This window comes from Lagenorhynchus albirostris, chromosome 12 (assembly GCF_949774975.1).
Source record: "Lagenorhynchus albirostris chromosome 12, mLagAlb1.1, whole genome shotgun sequence".
Classification (NCBI taxonomy): Eukaryota; Metazoa; Chordata; class Mammalia; order Artiodactyla; family Delphinidae; genus Lagenorhynchus; species Lagenorhynchus albirostris.
Window position 1 is genome coordinate 57764301 of NC_083106.1, and position 26866 is coordinate 57791166.

Sequence of the window (26866 nt, forward strand, 5' to 3'; positions counted from 1 at the left end):
ATTAGGGAGATTCTCTTCAATATCCATTGTTTGACACTATTAATTTTTTTTTTTTTTTTTTTTTTTGCGGTACGCGGGCCTCTCACTGTCGCGGCCTCTCCCGTTGTGAAGCACAGGCTCCGGGTCCGTGGCTCACGGGCCCAGCCGCTCCACGGCATGTGGGATCTTCCCGGACCGGGGCACGAATCCGTGTCCCCTGCATCGGCAGGCGGACTTTCAACCACTGTGTCACCAGGGAAGCCCTAAATATTTTTTTAAATTTATTTTATTTACTTATTTTTGGCTGCGTTGGGTCTTCGTTGCTGCACACGGGATTTCTCCAGGTGTGACGAGCAGGGGCTACTCTTCATTGCAGTGCACAGGCTTCTCATTGCGGTGGCCTCTCTTGTTGCGGAGCACAGGCTCTAGGCGCGTGGGCTCAGTAGTTGTGGCTCACCGGCTCTAGAGCGCAGGCTTAGTAGTTGTGGCACACAGGCTTAGTTGCTCCGCGGCATGTGAGATCTTCCCGGACCAGGGCTTGAACCCATGTCCCCTGCACTGGCAGGTGGATTCTTAACCACTGTCCCACCAGGGAAGTCCCGAAACTATTTATTTTTTAATAGCATCACTCGAGTTCTACACTGTTTCGTAAATTAACTTGAAGTATTTTTGGATATTATCGAGTTAATTAGAATTAAATCCATATGAAAAGGAATTAGGGTCCTATGGCATCAAGGTCATCTTATAGCATCTTTGGCCTTTAGGCAGTTCTGATAAAGGGAATAGTACTGAGAAAGTTCAATTCAACAGATATTTTTTTGAGAACTTACCTTGTACAGAGCTTGGGGGCTGGAATCTGTAAAAGCTACTGAGATATTCAGCATTCAAAACACAGTCTGTGTGCTTCAGGAACTTAGAGTTTGCCATGGGAGATAAAGGCAAGGGTTCATCAGACTCCACTTATCAAGACTCCACTTATCAATTGTTCATTCGTTCTTCTGTCCATTTATTTATTTATTTATTAAACATTTTTGAGCAGCCGACATGGGCAAGGCACTGTGATAGACACAGAATATCAGATTCAGACTGCCCTCAAGGAACTTCCTGATTGGTTTTTGCTGGTTTTATCAGTGCAGCAAAAAGGAAAACATTGGCACATTCTTATTACCACTGAATTAGTGGATCATTGAAACACTAAGGCAGAGAAAAGCAGAAATGTCATTCTGTTAGGCTAGATCAGTGGTTCTCAAGGTTAGCCCTGGACTAGCAACATCAGTATCACCTGTGATCTTGATAGAAATACAAAATTCTCAGGTATCACACTGGACCTACTGCTTTGGGGGGTCAGCAGTCTGTGTTTTCCTTCCAGGTGATTCTGATGCACGCTCAGGTTGAGAACTACTCTGTTCCAACTAATGTGACACTACTAGTTAGACATCACACTAGAAAAGACCATCCAGGGCAGTACAAATTATGGTTAGAAGCTTAGATTTTATTCTGATCATAATGAAAACCATTGAAAGGGAGCAATGTGATCTAAACTATGATATAAAGAGGTCATTTTGGCCAATGTGTGAGGAATGGATTGGATTTCATTTGAAATGGGTCCTTCCTGTATATTATAACGTTCTGAAATTATCTACTTAACCACTGTCTAGGTTTTTCTTAGAAGTCAATTAATTTGAATAGCAATAAAAGATTTCCTAAGATGTCCTTATTATATATGACGTTTATTTTAATATAAGTATAATTAGAATTTGTATGTAGTCCAACTTAAAAGTTTAGTTTACGATACTGTTAGCTGTATATATCTGTGTGTGTATATGGATGTGTATGTGTGTGTGCTTACATTTGTGTATGTGGGAAAATATTGCTATAATTATCTTAGAATTAAGTTTACTTGATTTGGGTGCCTGTTTACATGATCATGAAAACACCACTAAGAAGATGAAAAGTGACTCAATTTAGAAGGGAATGTAGGCAAATTCTGCAAATATAGATCTCCAGTCTGCTTCTACTAAACCCTGTAAAATAACCTATTTGTTGCTGATATGAAATGGGTCTAGCAAGTACTAGCAACATAGCTAATAATACCTCAGGTGACATGATATCTCAAGTGAATAAAATTAGGTTAATCTAAATTACATTGTTTTTAAAGTTTTTCTTTAGATTATTACTAAAGTAATAGTTAAGTCATAATTATTACTAGGTTATTTCAAGAACTTTAAACCTCCTGCTTCTGATTAATAAAAATATCTTATAAATTAAGCATAATGGCATTTTATGCTGAAAATAAGTTTTTTTACCCCCAAAATCAATAGTCTATTTAAAAAGAGAGTTTAATATGTCTTTGAAAATTATGCACTTTTAAGACTTTATTGATAAAATTAATGATTTGTTTTTATATATTTTGAATTTTTTTAAAAGAGACAATCTTTTAAAAACAGTTGCTGATCACCAGCCAGGAAAACCTTTGTCTGGGATGAAGATTCTTGATGTTGGCTGTGGTGGTGGATTGTTAACGGAGGTAAGTGATTTACAACTTTCCTGGCATTTTTCTTTTTTTTTTTAAAGGGAACTTTATATTTATTTATTTATTTATTTATGGCTGTGTTGGGTCTTCGTTGCTGTGTGGGCTTTCTCTAGTTGCGGCGAGCGGGGGCTACTCTTCATTGCGGTGCGCGGGCTTCTCATTGCAGTGGATTCTCTTGTTGCGGAGCATGGCCTCTAGGTGTGCAGGCTTCAGTAGTTGTGGCACGCGGACTCAGTAGTTGTGGCTCTCGGGCTCTAGAGCCCAGCCTCCGTAGTTGTGGCGCACGGGTTTAGTTGCTCCGCGACATGTGGGATCTTCCCGGACCCGGGCTCAAACCTGTGTCCCCTGCATTGGCAGGCGGATTCTTAACCACTGTGCCACCAGGAAAGCCCAACTTTCCTGGCATTTTTAACTGGGGAAAAAAAAAAATTGAGAAAATATGGGCTTATGCCTCTTTTATCCTTTTAACAAATAATATTGTTCATTTTTAAAACAGGAAGTGTATAATGTTGTTTTTAATATTTTTATGATTATAAACTAGTACATGCTTTTTACTTTCTTAAAAATATATAAGTATTTCAGAAAATTATAGTGAGGATTTTTTTTTTTACACAAAAATGGGGCACTGGTAAAAATAAATAAATGGGACTAATTAAACTTAAAAGCTTTTTCACAACAAAGGAAGCCATCATCAGAACAAAAAGATAACCTACTAAATGGGAGAAAGTATTTGCAAATGATATGATTGATAAGGGGTTAATATCCAAAATATATAAACAGCTCATACAACTCAACATCAAAAAACAAACAACCAGGTCAAAAAACAAACAACCAGGTTAAAAAACGAGCAGAAGACCTGAGTAGACATTCTTCCAAAGAAGATATACGGATGGCCAATAGGCACATGAAAAGATGCTCAACATTGCTAATCATCAGAGAAAGGCATGTCAAAACCACGATTAGATATCACCTCACACCAGTCAGAATGGCTATCATTAAAAATTCTACAAATAACAAATGCTGATGACGATGTGGAGAAAACAGAACCGTAGTACACTGTTGGTGGGAATGTAAATTGGTGCAGCCACTACAGGAAACAGTATGGAGGTTCCTCAAAAAACTAAAGGTAGAACTACCATATGACCGAGCAGTTCCACTCCTGGGTATACATCTGAAGAAAACAAAAAAACTAATTCGAAAAGATACATGCACCCCAATGTTCATAGCAGCACTATTTACAAGAGCCAAGATATGGAAGCAACCTAAGTGTCCATCAACAGATAAATGGATAAAGAAGATGTCTCTCTGTCTCTCTGTCTCTCTCTGTCTCTGTCTCTGTCTCTGTCTCTGTCTCTCTCTCTCTCTCTCTCTCACACACACACACACGCACACACACACAGGAATAATAGCCATAAAAAAGAATGAAAATTTTGCCATTTGCAACAATGTGGGTGGACCTAGAGGGTATTACACTTAGTAAAATAAGTCAGACAAAGACAAATACTGTATGTTACCGCTTATGTATGGAATCTTAAAAATAAAGCAAACAGGGCTTCCCTGGTGGCGCAGTGGTTGAGAGTCCGCCTGCCGATGCAGGGGACACGGGTTCGTGCCCTGGTCCGGGAGGATCCCACATGCCGCAGAGCGGCTGGGCCCGTGAGCCATGGCCACTGGGCCTGTGCGTCCGGAGCCTGTGCTCCGCAACGGGAGAGGCCACAGCAGTGAGAGGCCCGCGTACCGCAGAAAAAAAAAAAAAAAAATCAAACAAATGAATATAACAAAACAGAAACAGATTCACAGATACAGAGAACAAACCAGTGGTTGCCAGTGGGGAGAAGGAAGGGGACAGGTGCAAGACATGGGTAGGAGGATTAAGAAGTACAAACTACTATGCATAAAATAAATAAGCAACAAGGATATATTGTACAGCACGGGAATATAGCCATTATTTTATAATAACTTTAAATGGAGTATAATCTATAAAAGTATTGAATTACTATGTTGTACACCTGAAACTAATATAATATTGTAAATCAACTATACTTCAATTAAAAAAAAAGCACTGGTCATTTGAATAGCTTTGGAAATTTTGTTGTCTCTTCTCTCCCAAGATATTAGGCAATTTCCACTGGTTTAAATGCACTGATAAGCTGTCCTTTTGCACTTGCTTCAGTATCAAAACGTAACAGAATTTTGCCTGCTTTGGGGGCTCTCCCCTTCTTAGGTGCTCTAGAGTACTTCTCCCTGTGAACAATACTCGCTTTAGCTGACAGAATATTTATGCCCTACAGTTCTATTTTGTAATATCCTATCAGCACAATAACTTTTTGTTTAAATGCTGCATCATAATCTTTGCTTGAAAGATATTTTAAGCAAACAGTACAGGATACAAATGTAAGTGAAGATACAATGGTGTGTGTTACTGTCAAGGTCATAACAGCCAAGTTGACAGTGAGGTTAACAGAGGCCTTTGATACATAGCTAAGTTTCCATATGCACAGAAAATGTGTTCTTCATATGGCAGTGCGCTGGTTTCTCTTGACATCAATTATAAAATTTCAGGAAATGTAAAATATGTGAAAATACATCCCTTAGAATCAAGAATATAAGGTGTATCAAATTGTAAATTAGTACACTTTTACTCTATGTGTTCTATGATCTTCTCCGTGTATTATTACAGATCTGTGTCTCTAAAGTTAAAATAATTTGATTTATACTTTTAACTTATTAACTAAAGAGTTATAAAATAAATGCTATGCAGTTTTGATCAAAATAAAGGCTGTGTTTAAAAATTGGGCATGTCATGGGAAGTGACTGACTATAAAGGCTGAAAGAAGAATTAGCTACGAAGAATCGTTTTTAGTCAGTCACAAGAGAAACTATGGAGAAAAAAATGTGCTTCAGAGAATTTGAGTATTAGAAAATTTTGCTCTTTTTACAATGACATGTTACATTTATTGCACTTTAAATATGTTAATACTGTACTGTGTGCCTGTAAATATATCTAGAGAATGTAGACAAAAATCTCCTCACTATGCTTAAGCAGTTCCTGATAAGTTTTGTTGTTGTTGTGATTATTGTTCTCACTTTTAAGCTTTTTATTATGGAAATTATCAAACATGTACAAACTAGAGAAAATGGTATATTGAACTTTCGTGTACCCATAAATGATCTCCAGCAATTAACACCTCGTGCCTAATCTTGTCTCCTTTTTGAGAAGCTTTTTATTGCTAACGTGTGTTCTATTTTCTTCCTGAGGGTAATGATTTCTTATGCCATTAGCCTCTAGGGCGGCTTGGGGCTTCAGTTATTGGAATTGATCCTGTGGATGAGAACATTAAAACAGCACAGCACCATAAATCATTTGACCCAGTCCTGGATAAGAGGATAGAGTACAGAGCATGTTCCCTGGAAAAGATTGTGGAAGAAACTGCAGAAACATTTGATGCTGTCGTAGCTTCTGAAGTTGTAGAACATGTGATTGATCTAGAAATGTTTATACAGTGCTGCTGTCAAGTGTTAAAAGTAAGACTTACAGAGTTTACTTATTTGTTTTTTCTTTTGAGTTTGTGTATGTATCCATAGCAATAAATGTTTTATAATACTTGAAACCAGGAAGACAGGATGAGGGGACAGCATCTCTGCTGGAGATTACTTCTGCCTCTCAGCCTGCCCTCGATATCTGGGGTTTTCCAGATCTAGTATCTTGATGTCCAGGGATCTTGAAAAATGTTGGTGCTGAACACTACAATACAAACAATAGATTTATAGTGGTGTTTTTCTTTGGTGTAGTCTGGATTAATTACCTAATAGGCATTGAATGACAATTACTAAGAAATTGACTTGGATTAATACTTAAAAAATAAAATACCATTATTAGCATAAATTGGTTAGCCAGCATTTGTTAAGTCACTCTGTATATGTGATATGTGTAACAGTTATCAGCTTATAAAAGAGTACTTCATACAAATGATCTCATCAGATCTTACCTACAACCAGGTGAGGAAGGTAAGGCAGGCATTATGACCTCCTTTGACCCAATGAAGATCAGAATCTGAGGTGTCAGAGGTCACATGGTCTTTAAGTCAAAGGTCACTAGGCACTTAAGTAGGGCTTAAGGCTACATCTTTTTATCTACTCAGCGGCATGTGGGATCTTTCTGGACCAGGGCTCGAACGTGTGTCCCCTGCATTGGCAGGCGGATTCTTAACCACTGCGCCACCAGGGAAGTCCCTACATTATTATGCTTATATAATTTGACACAGTCCTCTGAAGGTGGTTCCAAATTTTCTTTTAATAAATATTTCCAAAGTATTATTATTACTATATCAACTCTGTTGTTTATGTATTCGAGAGGTAACTCCCTAAGGTCAAGAGCTAAAAGAATTAAATGCTTAGCCTTTATCTAAATAGAGCTTTTAAAAAATACTTTTAAAATAATTTTAGATTTATAGAAGAGTTGGAAAGATAGTACACAGTGTTCCCACTGTGAAGGGTGGTGAAGGGTGCCCTTCACCCAGTCTCCCCTACTGTTAACATTCTACATAATAAGGGTAGGAACTGGGGTGAGGCAGGTGTGGCAGAAAGTCAAAGGCGGCACTCGCTATTCTGCGCCAGTCCTGCATTTGCATGCCCCAGAGAGTGAGTGCCTCCTTGGATTCTGTGCCCTCAGTACCTCACTTGCCTCACCGTACTCCTAGCCCTGTATGTAGCCCATGGTATATTTCTCAAAACTACAAAATTAGTTGACATTATACTATTAACTACACTACAGACCCTGTTAAATTTCATTAGTGTTTCCACTAATGTCATTTTTCTGTTGTAGGATCCAATCCAGTATTCCATATTGCATTTAGTTGCCATATCTCCGTAGTCTCCTTCAATGTGTATAGTTTCTTGGTGGTGTTTCCTCTTAAAAACAAATTTTATTAGGTATACCTCCTATTTTCCAAGGAAAATTCCCTAATTATTTCTTTTTGAGTAGTGTCTCAGTCAGTGTGTATGGATGGAAGTTCTCACATATATTAGGGATACCGGCATCATGGAATTTAAAACTAATTTTTGCTTTAATGGAAAGACTATTTTAAAAAAAATGACCAATGCTCATCACTATTTCCTTAGAGTAAGATTTTATGAAACACAGATTAGATATTTATAAGTAATTTTTCCCTTAGCTCTACTGAGATATAATTGACACATAAGTGATTTTTTTTTTTTCGCGGTACGCGGACCTCTCACTGCTGTGGCCTCACCCGTTGCGGAGCACAGGCTCCGGACGCGCAGGCTCAGCGGGCATGGCTCACGGGCCCAGCCGCTCCGCGGCATGTGGGATCTTCCCGGACCGGGGCACGAACCCGTGTTCCCTGCATCAGCAGGCAGACTCTCAACCACTGCGCCACCAGGAAGCCCACACATAAGTGATTTTTAATGAGATATTTTAGAATACTAGAGTTTCACAGAGAAAAGTTATAATGTGTAATGAAGTAGTGTCTGATATTTTAGTCTTAAGGGCACATCCCAATATTTCAGGGCCTTCTCTTATCATTTTTATTTTTGGTTTAGAGTGTTATTTGAGATATTTTCATACATATATATCTTAATATGATTATTTTGGAAGGGGTCTTAGGCATTTTATCTCCATCAGGTGCTAATGAGAATGTGTGGAAGAGACATTAATGTTCTTGCCATTTGTGGGAGTACATACAGGAAACACTATAAATATAGTCACTAAAAAGTGGCAGACTAAACAATCCCGTAAGTGGTTTGCATTCACTGAAGTTCTTATCTTGATCTCTTTATATTCTTTATACTAATGAAATCAAAACAAAACAAAACACTTTCATACCTTAATCATTAAGGCTTTTGTCAGAGAACACTAATTGGCCTTGCCAGCCTGCACAAACCATGGGGCAGTGTGCGCTGTACCAAACAAGTTAGGCAGACTTGGCACCCAAAAAGAAAGCAGTGTTGACACATTAAGACATCAGTGTGGACATGTAACAAGGAAGAGCAGCCGGATCTCATTTCTATATTTTTATTACAAATTATTTGATATGTACAAAAGAATGTATAAATATAAACATAAATCATAGTAATGTATAATTTTAGGAGTTAGTTGTAAGCACTGTTGCATAAACTCAGTACACGCATCTGTAGTGGACTGCCCATAACAATGAACTTCCCGAGAGAAAAAAACCCTCTATTTTGGTAGATTATATTTTATTCACACTTGTGGGTTTGTGTTTTGTTTTTTTTTGACCGCGCGGTGTGGGATCTCAGTTCCCCGACCAGGGATCGAACCTGTGCCCCCTGCACTGGGAGCACGGAGTCTTAACCACTGGACCCCCAGGGAAGTCCCCATACTTGTGTATCTTAACTGCACTTAAATTGTTTGGAAGGAAGGAGGAGGGTGGGGGAAGCCAAGCCTTTATCTAACTGTTACTCCTAACATTTAAAATTTTACTTCTACACATATTTTTTTTTAGCCTGGTGGTTCTTTATTCATTACTACAATCAACAAAACACAGCTGTCCTATGCCTTGGGAATTGTATTTTCAGAGCAGATTGCAGGTATTGTACCAAAAGGTACTCATACATGGGAGAAGTTTGTTTCACCTGAAAAGCTAGAGAGCATTCTGGAATCAAGTAAGTATTAAAATTTTTTCCAATTTCCAAGGCCTAACTGAACTTTCAATGTGCCTATAATTATTAATCACATTAACCTAGCACTTAATGAAATAGGCCACTATTCTTTGGATGTTGGTTTTCTCTCCTCAACTAGATCATAAACGCCTTGAAGTTAGGATTACGTATTACATCCACTTTTCTCTCACCTATGGCACCTAACCCAGGGCCAAGCAAATCATAGATGATCAATGAATGCTTTTTGGCTGTTTAGTCCTCACCTGTTTAAGGATGAGGTACAAATGTCTTTTAGTTACACATCCTCAGTTTGTCCTATTGAGGCCGTGCTTGAATCAGCTTATTTTACGTATTACTTCCTTCATAGTCAGATATATTTTGAACTTCCTTGTCACTTCTTTTTTTTTTTTTTTTTGCGGTACGCGGGTCTCTCACTGTTGTGGCCTCTCTCGTTGCGGAGCACAGGCTCCGGACGTGCAGGCTCAGTAGTTGTGGCTCACGGGCCTAGCCCCTCCACAGCATGTGGGATCTTCCCGGATCGGGGCACGAACCCGTGTCCCTTGCATCGGCAGGCGGACTCTCAACCACTGCGCCACCAGGGGAGCCCGTCACTTTTTATGTAGTGTTTTATGCTAGTTATAGCATGCCTTATAGTACGGTTATTTTAGTGTTCTTAACCTCTTTCTGGCTTGAAGGCAAGACTGTCTCCTTTTTGTGCTCCCCACAGTGCCTAGCTCTGCTTTACACCTTGTGAGCACTTGATTTACCTGTTGAATTCCTGTCAAGTAATAACACTTGTCAGTTCATTTATTTGGCATTTGGTATTCCTCTTAGGCTCATGTGTGTCTCATGCTTTTTGTTCACGTAACAGTATATCAATAAACTTGATTTTACTTGGAATAATATTATCTGTCCAATGAAATGTGGTAATTTCTTCTCTGCAAGTAACTTTGTTGAAAATAGAGTAGAAAAAATATTTTAAAGATGATTGGAACAGTCAGTTTTTGGCCAGTATTTTCTAAAAACAGCTAACATTTATTGAGTACTTACCAAATCCCAAATACCGTGCTAGAGTTTATGTTCTGCTGCAGTAAAGAATGAGCTGTACATGGCTACAAAGTATTTGTGCCTATTGAGTTAGGAATCCTTTTTTAATTTGGAGAGTTGCATGAGACTCTTGGCATGTGGAAGGTAAATATTTATTAAATATGCTCTGTCTGATATTTTTTTTTCTCAGACGGTCTGTCAGTTCAAACTGTGGCAGGAATGCTCTACAACCCCTTCTCAGGTTACTGGCATTGGAGTAAAAACACCAGCCTTAATTATGCAGCTCATGCCGTGAAATCCAGCATGCAGGAACACCCAGCTCCTGCCGAGTTTGCTTTAAAGGAGGAAACAGAAGAGCTCTGAATTGAAACCTCCACCAACTCAGGTGTGCATGAAGAGCTGAAGAAATGAATTGTTTCTAAGGACTGTAGTAAAATGGCTTGAAAGTCTGATGTTTACAAATACACAAAATATACCATTTGTCTTTTTTTTTTTTTTTTTTGGTACGCGGGCCTCTCACCGCTGTGGCCTCTCCCGTTGCGGAGCACAGGCTCCGGACGCGCAGGCTCAGCGACCATGGCTCACGGGCCCAGCCGCTCCGTGGCATGTGGGATCCTCCCGGACCGGGGCACGAACCCGTGTCCCCTGCATTGGCAGGCGGACTCTCTACCACTACGCCACCAGGGAAGCCCACCATCTGTCTTTTGAGACGGGATAAAGTCAATAGAAAGGGCTAAAACCTTAGAAAAAAGCTTTTGTTGTTTCATCTAATAGCTACCTTCAAGGGATTAGTCTATGGATTAAAAAAAGTTTTGATGAGGTATTATGTGATCTAGGAGTTTAAGTTTCTCAGCCTTTGTTATATAAATAGGGTATACATATTTCACTTCATCTTACAGATTATATGATATTTTTCCCGCATGTATGCACATACATATATACTGTAATGTTTTAATTTAAGTAAATTTGTATCATCTAGGTTCTTCTTTATTTGGTTTTAGTTAAAGGCAGTTATGCTTCTGACTGGTTTTATTTTATACCACTTATATTTAGGAAGATAAAATGTCTTTTTTCCTTTAAATTTTGGTTTTTGGAAAGCAAATTGATTGTTAAATATATACTGGGTTTGGTCAAACATTAGAATCAAGAAATTCAGATTATGTTGGACATTTTTCTCTGTACAGTTCTATAAATGTTTCGTGGTGCCTTTTTTAAGTAGAAAAGATTTTTGAACTCAATTTAAGAGTTTAGTTACGGAAATTTTCTTTTTCGGCTAACATTTTGTAATTAGAGGGACTGACTTGAAATACTTTCACGCATCTTGAAGTATGTGATTTTTTGGCTTTTTCTGAAAGTCCAGAATGTATAACGACTTTGATAGAGGGTGTTGACCAAATATGAGAAATATAGGTTGAACACCTGTGACTCATATAGAAAGGCAGCTTTTACTTTCTAGCCTTTCTCACCATTTTTTTTTTTTTTTTTTTTGGCTGCACCCCACTGGACCGCCAGGGAATTCCCTAGCCTTTCTCACTTTTAAGCTCATAAGCTTTCTGTATTTCTTTGTCAATGCCTGTTGGATTGGGCTCACCACGCAAACAATTCCCAACCATCTTAGCTTATCATTTGCTTCTCAGTGGCATTCCAGGGAGGAAACTGAAATTTAAAGGGTTAAAAGAAATTTTAACTTCAGTTGCTAATGTCTAATTAGGACACTAAAAATCAGGAGTTCCCACTGGGTTTCATTTAAAAGTTTGATTCTTAGTCTGAATTCTAGTAGTTTTGTTACCAAAGCAAAGCTTCTTCATTCTATCTGTTGGGAAAAACGAAAAGTGTTGGTATTAATCTAAATGGAAAACCAGAAACTGTAAAACTCTTAGAAGAAAACATAGGTGGAATACTCTGACATAAATTGTAGCAATGTATTTTTGTGTTTTTTTTGGTCTCCTCAAGCGAAGGAAACAAAAGCAAAAATAAATGAATGGAACCCAATTAAACTTAAAAACTTTTGCACAGCAAAGAAAACCAACAACAAAACAAAAAGACAACGTACTGAATGGGAAAAAGTATTTGCAAATGATATGATTGATAAGGGGTTAATATCCAAAATATATAAACAGCTCATACAACTCAACATCAAAAAAACAACCAGATTAAAAGATAGACAGGGCTTCCCTGGTGGCACAGTGGTTGAGAGTCCGCCTGCCGATGCAGGGGAAACGGGTTCGTGCCCCGGTCTGGGAAGATTCCACATGCCGCAGAGCGGCTGGGCCCGTGAGCCATGGCCGCTGAGCCTGTGCATCCGGAGCCTGTGCTCTGCAACGGGAGAGGCCACAACAGTGAGAGGCCCGTGTACTGCAAAAAAAAAAAAAAAAAAAAAAGATAGATGACCTGAATAGACATTTTTCCAAAGAAGATATACAGATGGCCAATAGGCACATGAAAAGATGCTCAACATCGCTAATCACCAGGGAAATGCAAATCAAAACCACAATGAGGTATCAACTCTCATCTGTCAGAATTGCTATCATCAAAAAGTCTACAAATGACAAGTGTTGGCAAGAATGTGGACAAAAGAGAACCCTTGTACACTGTTGGCAGGCATGTGAATTGGTGCAGCCCCTACAGAAAACAGTATGGAGATTCCTCAAAAAACTAAAAATAGAACTACCATATGATCCAGAAATTCCACTCCTGAGTATTTATCCAAACAAAACAAAAGCAAAAATACTAATTCAAAAAGATATGTGCACCCCAACGTTCATAGCAGCACTATTTACAATTGCCAAGATATGGAGGCAACCTAACTGTCCATCAACAGATGAATGAATAAAGAAGATGTTATTTATATATATGTATTGGGTTGGGCAAAAAGTTCGTTCAGGTTTTTCCACCCGAACAGTTTTTTTTTGCCACCCTAATACACACACACACACACACACACACACACACACACACACACACAATGGAATACTAATCAGCCACAAAAAAGAATGAAATTTTGCCATTTGCAACAACATGGATATTGTTGGAGGGTCTTAGATGCTAAGTGAAATAAGACAGAAAGATAAGGTGAAGGGGCAAGATACAAGAGATACAAACTACTATGAATAAAATAAGCTACAAGGATATATTGTACAGGGACTTTCCTGGTGGCACAGTGGTTAAGAATCCGCCTGCCAATGCAGGGGAGGTGGGTTCGATTCCTGGTCCAGAAAGATCCCACAGGCCGTGGAACAGTTAAGCCTGTGCACCACAACTACTGAGCCTGCGCTCTAGAGCCCGTGCACCGCAACTACAAAAGCCGGCAAACCTGGAGCCCGTGCTCTGCAACAAGAGAAGCCATTGAAATGAGAAGTGCGCGCACTGAAACGAAGAGTAGCCCTTCCTCGCCGCAACTAGAGAAAGCCTGTGCACAGCAACGAAAACCCAATGCAGCCAAAAATAAATTAAAAAGTTAAAAAAAAAACGATTAATCTAAGGACTGTGTAATGAAATTGATTAAAAAGCAGCCCCCAAACAAAGGGCATTTATTTTAGAAAGAACACTCTTTCAGTTATTAAAAATATACATTGTTAAGTGATGGAAATTCAGTATGATTCAGTAATAGCCCCATTAGGTAGGGACTACCGTCCACTCCATTTCACAGAGATGTTAAGTGTATTCAGCCTCTCACAAGTAGTAAGATGCAGACCCAGGCAGTCTGATTGCTGAGCTTGTGCACGTCACCACTTTGATACTTGTACCTAGTATCTGTACCATCATATGGTCATCGTGGTAGAATAACCACACACAACTGGATTATTATCACGTATGTGAATTGTCTGTATGCAAGGTAGCACCTTCAAAAGCATTTAAATCAAACAGCATCACAAAATCTAGAGTCTGGGCTATTTGCCTCAGTTCTCTTAGAGCTTCATTGCCTTTCTATGACTATAACAATTACATGCTACTGATGGCAACTTAATAAAATGCTTTAAAGACCCCAAATAAAATTATAGCCTTACTTTCTATTATAGTTACAGGTTTTACTATTGTATTAATTATAAATTGAAGAGAAGTATTGAATTCAAGTACTACACAACAAAAATATCTCAGTCAAGCAAAAAAGTAAAAAATTTTGACCTCATTTGAAATGTCTTTTTGACGTGTGCTAGGGACACTCAACGAGGGCTTCTGTGCTACCGTTGACCTGGAATACACAATATTGAGAGGCATCAAGTAAAGTTTTAGAGAGACTGCTCGGTAACGAGGCATAGGAGTAAGTCATGCTTACTGGAAATAGTTTTTAAACCTGGATTGGCAAGGTCCCTGCAATTCTGTAAAACATATTTGTATAGTTACAGGCTTACAGACATTGATCCAAAAATCTACGAATCCTAAGAAAATGTCAATGGAGAAATAAAGACAGAAACGAAACCAAATGAAAGTGTTAGAACAGTCAACACATAATTGCTTTCATTAACTTACAATGCGACTCTATTAGAAGGGAGATTCTTACTTGACTATTACTAATGAGATGCAAATGACATGCAAGTCTTCTCTGTATCAAAAAAAAAAAAAGCCAAAAATCCTGACACTGATGGTTTGCATGAAAATCAAGCAAAAGAATTTATTGTGAGATCAATAAACCTCTTGTATCTCAGCAAGAAAAGGATGCAGCACATATAAACGAGCCACTGTCTAGGAACTAAAATCCACCAATTGGAGCCAAAGGAAGAAAATATGTTCTCAAGATGATGTGAACAGAACTGAGAATGGGGGTGGAGAGTTACAAAGTAAATATCGACTCGAGATGTTTCCACTCTGATAGATTTGATTTTGTTTCCCGTTGACAGATGGGACCCAACAGACATAAAGTCACTGACATCATGTAAGATCTGCACATGTCTTTCTGACTCTAAAACAGGCTCTGTATCTGGGGTCCTGATACAGGCTTCTGAGGTTCTAGGAGCCCCCTGAAATAGGGAACAAAGTTTTGCGTGTGTGTGTATTTTTCTGCCGAGAATGTCCCATAGCTTTCATCAGAGTCTCAAAAGTTTCATGACCCCCCAAAAAGGTTAAAGGTGACTATAGTTAAAATACTGCAGTAGGGAAATATAGTCTTTACTTGACAGAATATGTCAGGAAAAGAAAAATACGGTCACTGTCTTCTGCTTATATTTTGTAAAAGTGAACATGAAGGGTGTCACTAGCTGTGAAAGGTGAAAACTGGATCATGATTTAAATTGCCTCTTTTTGGTCATTCTTTTGATATTAAATTGAAGAGACATTCTGGGATTCTGTTTTTAGACTTAGTTTTGTCAGGATGGGATGGTAGAAGTCTAGATTAATTAACAATCAGATTTATGCAACGTTTAAAGAATTTCAACTCATTAAAAAAAAGGATTGATTTTATTATTTATGTATTTATTTATTTTTTGGTCGCGCCCTTGGCAGTGAAAGCACAGAGTCCTAACCACTGGACCGCCAGGGAATTCCCAAAAGATTGATTTTAAATAGAGATAAATAGTTGGATTAGCCACCTAGGTAGCAGGCTAGGTGGGTGGATGGATGAGAAATGTGCAACCCAATGTTATCAAAGAGCCTAAGGGAACTGCCTTGTGCGGTGGGATGTCCCAGCAGCTCTCCTCATCTTCATCTGCCCCCACCCTCACACACACCACCAGGTAGCACCCAGACTCACCGCATAGTAACGAGGGCTTTGCGCTCTCAGGCCTCTGCTTGTTTACCTGAGCACCCACAGACCTGGCAGTTTTGCTCTCGTTTTTCCCTGAGAACCAATCAATGGATGCTGAACCTTAACTCTTCCAGAGGCAAATCTCTCCGTGCTCTTGAGATGACATCTTCCTCTGAGATCAATCAGTTCAGGCCCAGGTGACTGGCACTCTACAGACCTGCTGGGGCCAAATGTTTTTGACACTCTTGTAGCCTGATAAGGATCCCTGCAATCCCTAGTCGTTGCCCAAGATTCAGACACCCACACTGATTCTCTTCTATAATCTCTCCTAAGACTGTTTCTTGAATTTGTCTTCCCTGACTCAACCTCCCGCTTCTCCCTTCTACACTTTTCTGCTGTGACCTCTATAAGCACCAGTTCATGATTTATCAACTACCCTACTTCTCAAGTCTGCACTGAAGTTTCCTTTACTTTCTACCTTAACTGAAACCTGGCTTTCCTCTGAGGATATGATTTCACCTGCAGCCATTCTGAGAGGAAGTTTCATATTGTCTATGAACCTCAGAGTTGCGAGATGGGATTTGAGTCCTTTTCACTCACTGCCATTACTCTTTTTTCTTTTTTTCTGCTTTTTAAAAATTCTTTTACAGAGGTGGGCTCATACTACATATGAGGTTTTATAAATGTACTGTTTCAAATTTATTTATTTATTTTAGGCCCCGCCATGTGGCATGTGGCACCTGGTTCCCTGACCAGGGATTAAACCCGCACACCCTGCATTGGGAGTGCAGAGTCTTAACCGCTGGACCACCAGGAAAGTCCCACTGCCATTACTCTTTTTTTTTTTTAATATTTATTCATTTATTTGGCTGTGCCAGGTCTTAGTTGCGGCATGTGGGATCTTTAGTTGCAGCATGCGAACTCTTAGTTGTGCATGTGGGGTGTAGTTCCTTGACCAGGGATCAAACATGGGCCCCCTGCATTGGGAGCGAGGAGTCTTAGCCACTGGACCACTGCCATTACTCTTGAATAAAAGCTCTCATGTCTCCAAGCCTCAAGTCTAGCTCTCCTAACCTCTACTCCCCATTTATTGCCAAACTCCACTTCTGGCCACAACCCTCAATCACAGTGTCTTTGTTCTTACCTACGTCCTCCCAGCTTCCTGAGTAACTCCAACGTCTATGTGGATGGTTTGTGCATTACCTCATCAGCAACAGAACCTTGTCTCTAGAGGCTTCTACCATACCTTTATGGTCAACACCTGAGGTTACCTAAGAACATCTGAAGCCATAGATTGGAACATCCCACTCAGAGGAGAAGGCCTCTTTGAAACTATGATAGAAAACCAAGAAGCCATAGAAGAAAAAATTGAAAAATAGCAAGCTGGGGAAAATGTTTGCAAACTAATTTACAGAAAAAGAATTCTCTTTCTCAATTAGGACCTCATATAAATCAATGAAAAATACTAATAACCCAGTGAAGAAAATGAACAGTTCGTAGAAAAGTCAATACAAATGCATCTTTCAAAAAAATGTACTCAACCTCACACGTAATAAGAAACACAAATTTAAAACTACGAGACTGCTTTCTCATTGACAATTAGGAAGGATCAAAATATTTAAGAATATGTGTAGTTAGGCTATGTATGAGAAAAGAGACACTTTCAAAACACTTTCAAAACTAAGAGTGTGTATTGCTCTTTATGGAGAACAATATGGCAGCATCTATCACAATTACAATGCATGGCTCTTTCGACCCAGAAATTCCATATATATATATATATATATATATATATATATATATATATATATGTATCTGTGGTATTCTATGAAGAAAGAAAGAAAGAAGGAAAGGAAGGAAGGAAGAAAGAAAAACGAAGAAAGAAAAAGAGAATGAGAAAGAAAGAAAGAGAAAGAGAAAGAAAGAAAAAGAAGCTTGGAAGTTCTATGTTTACGATAAAAAAGAAAGTAAGGTGCAGGACAGGCAGTTAAATGATACAATTTGTGTAAAAATAAATAGGAAATGCTTTTATAATGCATAGAATATCTCTGGGAATAAACACAGAAGCTGATGGTTGTATTTGTCTCCGGGGAGGGGTCTGGGGAACAGTTAGGAGGAGACTGTATCCTTTAGCGTCCCAGCAGGAAACTGAAGGCACATGCAAACTGGATATTTTGAGGACCATTTAATAAAAGGACTATTTACAAAAATGCAGAACCCCAGCTCTAGCAACAGCAGGAAGCCATTGCCAGCCCTCTGGCTGAAGGAGAAATGTGTGGACTTAGTTCCTGAAACCCACAGAGGGAGCCACGTGAAGAGAGACACAGCATGGGGCAACTCTGCAGGAAAAGATACTAAGGATTTGTCATCCCTTCCTTACTCCCCTCCGGTCCTCTGATCTCCATCACAGGCAAGCTCCACGACGGCAGCTTGGGTACCCACAACCGCTGCTGTCCTTCACGAAGGTCAGCATCTGGGGCAAGGAGCAGGGTGCATCCGGAGGCGACATTGGTGTGTGTGTGGGGATATCTGGGTAGAAATTGACTTTTCATTGCATTCTTCTCTGTAGCTTTTGAATTTTGTACTGTGTTTATGTATTAATATCAAAAATAATGCATGTGATCCCTTTTTAAAAAGAATGGAGAAATATTTATTCCCCTCTCTGACGATCAACCTTTGCTTCCTCCTTTCACAGCCAAATTCATTGTGGGTGTTTTCTGCACTTACTATCTCACCTTCATTTTTCAAGCCTGGCTTCTGACCCCCTGACACTTGAAAGTGCTCGCCTGCCAAGGTCAGTAATGTCTACGCTGCTGGGCTAAATTATTTTACTTGACTTGTTAGGAGCATATGATGCAATTGATCCCATCTCACACTTTCTTGAGACGCCCTCTTCCCTTGGCTTCTGCGGCCCTACACCTGTCCGGCTTCCCTCCTGGCCTCTCTTTTCTTCTCAGTTTCCTGGTTGGTCCTATCTTCCTCTGGCCATCCTCTAACTGTGGCATTCTCAGGGCTCTGTCCTTGGCCCCTGTCTCTTCTCACTTAGCATTCACCCTCACATTCTCATGTCTACCCTTTAATGACCCCCACCTGTCTCATTCCCAGGCCCAAAGCTCTTTTCTAAACCCACACATTCTGTTGCCATCGGGCATCTCCATTTAGGCATTCAATAGGCTGTTAGGGGTTGAACTGTGTCCCCCTAAAATCCATATGTTGAAGTCCTAATCGTCCAGTACCTAAAAATGTGACTGTATTTGGAGGTAGTGCCTTCAAAGGGATAATTAAGGTAAAATGAGGTCATTAGGGTGGTTGTAATCCAGTATGACTGATGCCCTTAGATAAAGAGGAGATTAGGACACAAACGTACAGAGAAAAGACCATGTAAAGACACAGGGAGAAGATGGCCATTAACAAGCTAAGGAGAGAGGCCTTAGAAGAAATCAACCCTGACAACAGCTTGATCTCAGACATCTAGCCTCCAGAACTGTGAGGAAATAAATTTCTGTTATTTAAGCCACCCAGTCTGTGGTACTTTGTTAGAGCAGCCCTAGCACACTAATGCACTGCCCAAGCTAAAAATCTTCCAAACCCTTTCATGACCCACCTTCTTAATTGCCCCTCACTTATCTGAGCCTGGTTATTATTTGAATATCTTTTCTTAGCATCAAGTCAATCTTCAGGAAATGTTTTCTGAGTGTTGCATACTGATTAATAAAATGCCCAAGTCCAGTGGATCAGAAAGTAGATAGGCAAAGTCACCTTATGGTGACAACAAGCTTCCAGCTATAATGTTGGATATCTGGGTAGGGGAGTATTAGATCTCTTCTCCACAAATCAAGCCAAGAAAGCAGAAGCTTTACAGTAAAATTCAGGGTAACATTTTCAAGTAAACTTTATTTTTTGAATAATACAGAGATATTTTAATAAAATAACATTAAATTTCATTATATAAAACCAGCAATAATGCTAACATCACATCCACCTTTTTAAAAAATATTTATTTGGTTGCTCTGGGTCTTAGTTATGGGAGGCAGGCTTCTTATTTGCGGCAGGCAGGCTCCTTAGTTGTGGCTCCAGGGCTCCTTAGTTGTGGCATGTATGTGGGATCTAGTTCCCTGACCAGGGATCGAACCTGGGCCCTCTGCATGGGGAGCATGGAGTCTTATCCACTGCGCCACCAGTGAACCCCACATCCACTTATTACTACAAGAGCAGGATCTTAAATCTCTTAAGCTATATTTTGAAGCATGAAGTATAACATTCTTGTGAAAATGTTGTCCAGGATAAAAGAAACTTATAAAATATTTTATTCACTTGTTTATGCTCTTTGTGTTGGTTCCTGAAAAAAGGTGCCATGATGTCACTACTCCCCCAGGATACTCCGTCTTCTCCCTCTTCTCCATCTAAGGCCCTACCCCACCTCTCCTGCCCCATGGCTTCCGCCCTCAGCTCCTAGAACTTGAGCATCAGATCAGCTTCTCATAAGGCATATGCATTATTCTCTGTTCTAATTGCTTTTCTTGAGTCTTGATTCATTTTCTTTCCATTTCTGATTCTACTGCTGCCCCAACCCTTTTATCTGTGTGTCTAGTGTCCAGACTCAGCAAGAATGGTGACTTAATTGGGTTGGTTAGGAACCATCCAACATGGGGTTCTGTCTCTTTGGGGCAGAGTTTTTGTTTTCTTTTTTCTTGTGTGCTTCATTTTTTTCTTTTTTTTTCTTTTTAAAACATCTTTATTGGAGTATAATTGCTTTACAATGGTGTGTTAGTTTCTGCTTTATAACAAAGTGAATCAGCTATATGTATACATATATCCCCATATCTCCTCCCTCCTGCATCTCCCTCCCACCCTCCCTATCCCACCCCTCTGGGTGGACACAAAGCACCGAGCTGAACTCCCTGTGCTATGCGGCTGCTTCCCATTAACGAGCTGTTTTACACTGGGTAGTGTATATATGTACATGCCACTCTGGGGCAGAGTTTTTTTTGTTTTGTTTTGTTTTGTTTTGTTTTGTGGTACGCAGGCCTCTCACTGTTGTGGCCTCTCCCGTGCGGAGCACAGGCTCCGGATGCACAGGCTCAGTGGCCATGGCTCACACGCCCAGCCGCTCCACGGCATGTGGGATCTTCCCGGACCAGGGCACGAACCCGTGTCTCCTGCATCGGCGGGCGGACTCTCAACCACTGCACCACCAGGGAAGCCCTGGCGCAGAGTTTTTGATGCCCCTCATAAGCTAGTGTTTTAGACCACTGATAATCAAAGTGTGGTGTGGCTTCACCTGGAAGCTTGTTAGAAATGCAGAATCTCAGACCTCACCCCAGAACTCCTGAGTCAGAATTTGCATGTGAACAAGATCCCCAGTGATTTGTATACACAGTAATGTTCGAGAAACACTGATCTAATTGTCCCTTTTGATCATTGTGGCAGATTCTCAGATGATACGTATACAAAGTTTGGGAAGCACTGATTTATTTCTCCCTTGTCATATCATTATGGCCAGGCTGCAGAGTGACATGACACAGGCATAGCAATATCTGCGTAAAGGAACGGCCTAAATCTACCTTTCTCAAAAGGTGATAGCATAACAGGCAGGTGTTTGAGGCTTTGTAGTCATTGGATTTAGACGTGGTTCAGAAGACTGAGCCACAGACCGATGGCCTAAAGAAGAAATACCATAGACAGCACTCCAGCACTGGTACCTGGGATGAGAGCCATTGTAGGTGGTGGAAAGCCCAAAGGGCTGCTGGTGTGGGACACATGGGGTTTGAATCCTGGCTCTATCATTACCTAGCTCTGGGACTTGAGCTTGTTAACTTACCTCTCTGAGCCTCAGTTTTCTCATTTGTAAAATAGGGATGCCAATAGTTATTTAACACAGATTGTTTTGGCGAGTTACTGAAAAATGTATCATCACTAGACAGACAGGTGTTCAATAAATATTAGCCCCTTCCTTTTTTTTTTTCTCTCTTGTAATACCTCAATAGTTAGTAAAACAAGTTTCTTGAAAAAATAAAAATAACAAGATGCCTCTAGCTTGGAGCTAATGTCATGGTTATGACGCCAAGGCTTTCAGAATTGGCTGTGGTGGTGGTAGGGGTGGAGTAAAGACGCTCACTCTGGCTCCCCAGGTCTTCATACCATCTCACTAGGTCCTCATGGCTGGACCTAGACACTCAGGCCAATAATTAGGTACAAACGGATATTCTTTAAATGCTGGCTCAACATTTAAATGGAGCATAGGCGGATGCCATGGGGGAAGAACAATGGAGGATCCCTGGTGCCAGTGCTTCTTGCCCCCTCCCTGTACAGAGCCTTTAGGTCGGATCCCAAACCTGTCCACTCTGCTTCCTATGCGGCCTCCTGCACTCTCTCCCCGGAAGACAGTCTGGTGACCACCTCTGTCTCTCCAGCAGGCCCTTGGGTTCCACTCCTTGCAACCTGCCCGTGGAAGGTTCACTTCCAACCGCATGCTCTGCTTCTTGCTGAGAGGTCGCATAAGCGTCTGCAGGGGTGTTTGAGACCCCTCATGTGCTGGTGCTTGGGCGCCAGCCTGGCTGCCCTTATCTGGTGGGGGCTGGCACCGCGCCCCACGTTATTAGCTGTATGACCGCCCTCATTGCCTGTTCTAAGGGGCTGGGGCGGCAGGGGAAGTACAAGGGCGTGTCCCCCTTCACTCCAATGTCGGCTCTCTCACGCAAACGCGTGGAGGCTTCCTATATCCATCCTTTCACCTTAAGAGTAATAACCGCCGCCCCCCCCACCCCGCCACTTGAATTTTTTTTCAATTCCTTCAAACGATTTTAAACTATCCATGCTCTTGCTAAAATTTGTGTGTACATCATACACTTGTATGAAGCACGGCCCTATTCTTTGTACGTAGGAACTATTAAAAATGATGTTAAAGGGAAGAAAATTGATCACACAAACACACACATCCACGTTTGACAGATTTTCTGCACCGAAAAGGAAAGGAAAAACAACAGCAACCCCCCACATTCCCTGAGTTCCCTGGTAATGATTTCCAAGGGGAAAGACTAGGACTTGGGCTGCGTCTGTCGGAGGGGAAATCGCTCTAGAGTACATTTTTGTTGTTATTTATCAAACCAGACATCCCTCCGTGGGCACGCTGCCGAGACTTAGGTAACTGTGTAATGTAATAAGTGTTTTTATGAGTTATGCAAAGACACAGCGCTTTCCTGACGGCCGGAGCAACGTAATTCGCGACCTTGTCCGGGCCCCGGTTCCCGGCTCGCGCTGGGCGGTGTCTCTGCCCGAGCTCCGCGCGGCCGCAGGTGAGTCCTGCGCGCACCCCGCTCTCGCGCCTGCGGGAGGGGCTGGAGCGGAGGCGGAGGACTGGCCGGGGGTGGCGGTGGGGGACGGAGATCCGGGCCCGACTGCAGCTTCCTCCGGGGGGAGCCGCATTTCCAGCCACGTCCGCAGCCCTGCCCTCGCGCGCCGAGCCGTTCCCGGCCGTGCCGCCTGGAGGCGCGGAGCCCGCCCGGCTCGCCCAGCCCTGCAGCTCCGGCCGGGGCGGAGGCCGCCGGACCGCGGAGATGCGGGGCGGGGGCAGGGCGCGGGGTAGGTGACTTTATCCCGCCTCTGTTTCCCTGCCCCAGGGAGCAATGACATCACGCGGCCTTCTCCCGGCGCCGACACAAAGAGCGGCGCGGAGAGGCCGCTGCGGGGGGAGCCGGCGGCCGCCGCTGCCGCCCCGGGCCCCGGGGCCCCGCCGGCCAGGCCCGCCGCCCGCGGCCCGCGCCCTCCCTCTTCCTCCGCCGCCGCCTCGGTCGCTGCCGCCCGCGCCGCCCGCACCGCCAGTGCGCCGCTGAGCCAGCGCCCGGCCGCGCCGGCCCCTTCCCATGCGGGCGGCGCGGGCCCTGGGAGGGGCGCCCGCAGCCAGCCGCGCAGCATGCACTGGGGGGTTGGCTTTGCCTCGTCCAGGCCGTGCGTGGTGGATCTGAGCTGGAACCAGAGCGTCTCCTTCTTCGGCTGGTGGGCCGGGTCCGAGGAGCCCTTCTCCTTTAATGGGGACATCATCGCTTTCCCTTTGCAGGATTACGGTGGGATCATGGCAGGGCTGGGCTCCGATCCCTGGTGGAAGAAAACCCTTTACTTGACCGGGGGAGCTTTGCTGGCCGCAGCTGCGTATCTGCTCCACGAACTCCTGGTCATTAGGTGAGCCGGAGAGAGGGCCCCGCGCAGGGGCGCAGAGAGGGACACCTGGCCAGGGCAGGGTTGGCGCGAGAGGGGACCCGTGCCAGCCCCTCGGTCACAACGCCCAAACGCCCGAGTCCTGTCCTTCCCTTTCGCCAGAGGCAGTCCGTGGTCACCTGGCCGTGAGGGGCAGTTTGGAGTTGACAGGAGAATTAAACTGGTACTGGGAGGGAAAAACACTTGTCTCCCTATCATTCGGTGCTAAACGCAAACATTCTCTGGGCTGTTATGGAGCATAATAGTCTGATCTTAACTGCAGTGTGTTTGCAACAATAGAATTAGGTCCTGCAGAAATACTAAATTACATTTTTATGCAATGCCCTATTTGTTTATAGATGATAATGCTGGGATATTAACCACTAACCTTATATTTAATTAAAGGTTAGTTCTCCACTGTCCGTCCCCAAGTGTCAACATCATCAAAAGGCTGAAATTGCAAAAGCTTCAGAGACCTCCGGGTCCCTGTTAGGGATGCACAGCGGAGTGTGCAATTTTGATGCAGCCTTAACCCGGTTATGTGCTAATCTGGTATCTAAAGCTAAGCACCAGCTTCAGGTTTAAATACCATTGTTGTGCGAACAGGAGGAGATCCAGAGGACTGAACTAGCACAAGGGCCTGCATGGGAGTTGCCCCAGGCCCTAAACAGTTGCCTCTGCCGCCTGCAGCAGAATGTTTACAGGATTGACTTGGAAATACCAGAAAATGGAGGCCCCTGCTGTTGGTACATCCAGCCGGACACGAGATCTTTGTTTGAGTAGAATAACGCCATAGGCTGCCAGGACCAGTGGTTTGGCTAATTGATATGCCAGTTTACGGTTAAAATTTTCATGTGTTTGAGCCCTCTGTCACTGGGGGGAGGACCAGCAAAGAGCAGTTTTCAATAGCTCAGAATGTCCCTCTTGGCCAATATTTTCTAAAGAGTGAGAAAATGTGTCTTCATGGCTTCTTCCCATGGGGGAATCCTACACAATAGGTTTATAAACAAAGACAGTGGTAGGTGACCTTTAACAGGCCTGCAGGGATTCCAGGAGGACACTGTAGCAGCCTAACAGGTATTTTGAATATTTTTAGTCTCCGAGAGAGTGGAAATCATTTAGGTCTGGGGAAATGTATTGTCTTTCATAATTGGGAAGTTTTGTTTTAAGCTTATCATTGAATTCTCTCACTTAGCACAGTGTCTTGAATCTAGTTGAACCAAATTAAAAAAATTAAGGGAATTATTTCTCTAGATTATTTTATATATTTTCCAGTTTTAGAACTCTATTTCAAGCTAGGTTTCAAGCCATATGGAAAATGAAAACATTTGTGCAGTGCTTGAAATGGTAACCCAGTTGTTCTGAAATTCATATTCCAGTCCAAAGCCTTTGGAGGATTCCGAACCATGTGGCTTCTCACCAGTCTTCCACTTTGAGGAGGGAGTGAGGCACAGCTTTACAGGACTGAGTCTCAAACTTGCTTAAATGACCTTGCAGAAATGGGGAGGTGGGTGGGGGAGCTCAGAGTTGACCTTGGGAGCAGGCCACGCCCTGGTAGGTGTGGTCTCTGCACCCAGAAGAGCCCCTTGCCCACTTGGACACTTATTTGAAAAAGTGTTTTTAATCCTTGGTTTATTCACTTTTGTTTCTTGACAGATGTTTACACTGAGTTGGGAAACCCTGTTGTAATGCAAATAATAAACAAATGGCTGCCTGTTTTTGAGCCCTTAATAGGTGGCTCTGCTTAGAAGTGCTTTACCTATGTGATTGCATTTAACCTTCGCAACTGCCAACTGCCTTTGAATGCTTGATCTCCATTTCTTAGTTGAGGAAATTCAGGCTGAGAGAGGTTAAGCAATTCACCCAAGATCCCTTAGTAAGAGTAGTAGGATCCAGATTCAAATCTGAGAATGTGTGTCTGCGGAGCCCACACTTCTACTACTTTCTCCTAACAAGTACCAATTCTGGAATAAGTTTTGATGGCGGAGAGGAAGCGAACTGGGGCATTGCTCAGGGAAGACAAGTCTGTAGCACAGACCTGAGTTTTTGACAACCGCTAGGGGCACAGAGGGAATAGGGGAAGAAGACCAAAGAAAATGTGGCACTGGGATTTGCAGGCTACACGATAGAGACCTTCACTTGATGGGACATCTAAGTTTCAATTGTCTGTGTAGTTTAGGCAAAACACAAAACAATCTGAAATACGTGGGATGGAAAATCCATCTTGAAATGGCTACGCTGTCTGAGTTCACTGGCAATCATATTCTTCACCACAGTACTTGGATTTCCTGCTGCGTAGACTTAACCTTAATCTATGGGTACATCTCCAGAGTGGAAAGTAAAGTTGCCAGGTAAGAATTATTTAGGAAGTTTAATTAATGAGTATAATAACCAAAGTAGGTATTTTGGATTTTACTCATATTTTTCCCATCACAGTATTTTTAAAGAAATAGAGTCCCAGCCCTTTACTTTATCCTCCCCTAGTGGAGAGAGCCTTGCAGCTCTCTTTAATTCAGTCCAGCATTTGGAAATCTGTTGTTTGTAAATTGAATGACCCAGGAATGACTTGTTACCCATAGCTTGTTTGTACTTTAGGCACATGGGCTCAGCCTGCCCTAGAAAACTTAGGGAATCAGAGCAGCCCATGGGCCATGTGATCTCTATAAACTAACAGCCCATCGGCCGTACACAGAGGCATGGTCATCTGTGATATCCTTCACCATGGGCGTAGGGGTTAGTCTTGATGCTTGACAGGGGTTCTCTTAGACAGTCCTCACTATAAGGGCACTTTA

The 26866-nt window shown here is 42.1% G+C and overlaps 2 protein-coding genes across 13 annotated transcripts in view; both read left to right on the forward strand.

The window, feature by feature from the left end:
• COQ3 (coenzyme Q3, methyltransferase) overlaps positions 1 to 15615 on the forward strand; it is a 29219-nt gene extending 13604 nt beyond the window's left edge. For 2 of the 5 annotated variants that reach the window (XM_060168196.1, XM_060168201.1), the window contains exons 4-7: positions 2407 to 2506; positions 5795 to 6037; positions 8998 to 9157; positions 10392 to 10681. In XM_060168196.1, the coding sequence (XP_060024179.1) occupies positions 2407 to 2506; positions 5795 to 6037; positions 8998 to 9157; positions 10392 to 10564 (676 nt within the window). In that variant the 3' untranslated portion in view covers positions 10565 to 10681. Of the gene's footprint in view, positions 1 to 2406; positions 2507 to 5794; positions 6038 to 8997; positions 9158 to 10391; positions 10682 to 14358 lie in introns of those variants that run through there. The other 3 variants (XR_009543890.1, XM_060168197.1, XM_060168200.1) reach the window with 3 other exon arrangements.
• Positions 15616 to 23052: 7437 nt separating this feature from the next.
• FAXC (failed axon connections homolog, metaxin like GST domain containing) overlaps positions 23053 to 26866 on the forward strand; it is a 75874-nt gene continuing 72060 nt past the window's right edge. For 4 of the 8 annotated variants that reach the window (XM_060167715.1, XM_060167721.1, XM_060167719.1 and 1 more), the window contains exon 1: positions 23760 to 24059. In XM_060167715.1, the coding sequence (XP_060023698.1) occupies positions 23794 to 24059 (266 nt within the window). In that variant the 5' untranslated portion in view covers positions 23760 to 23793. Of the gene's footprint in view, positions 23463 to 23759; positions 24060 to 26866 lie in introns of those variants that run through there. The other 4 variants (XM_060167716.1, XM_060167717.1, XM_060167714.1 and 1 more) reach the window with 4 other exon arrangements.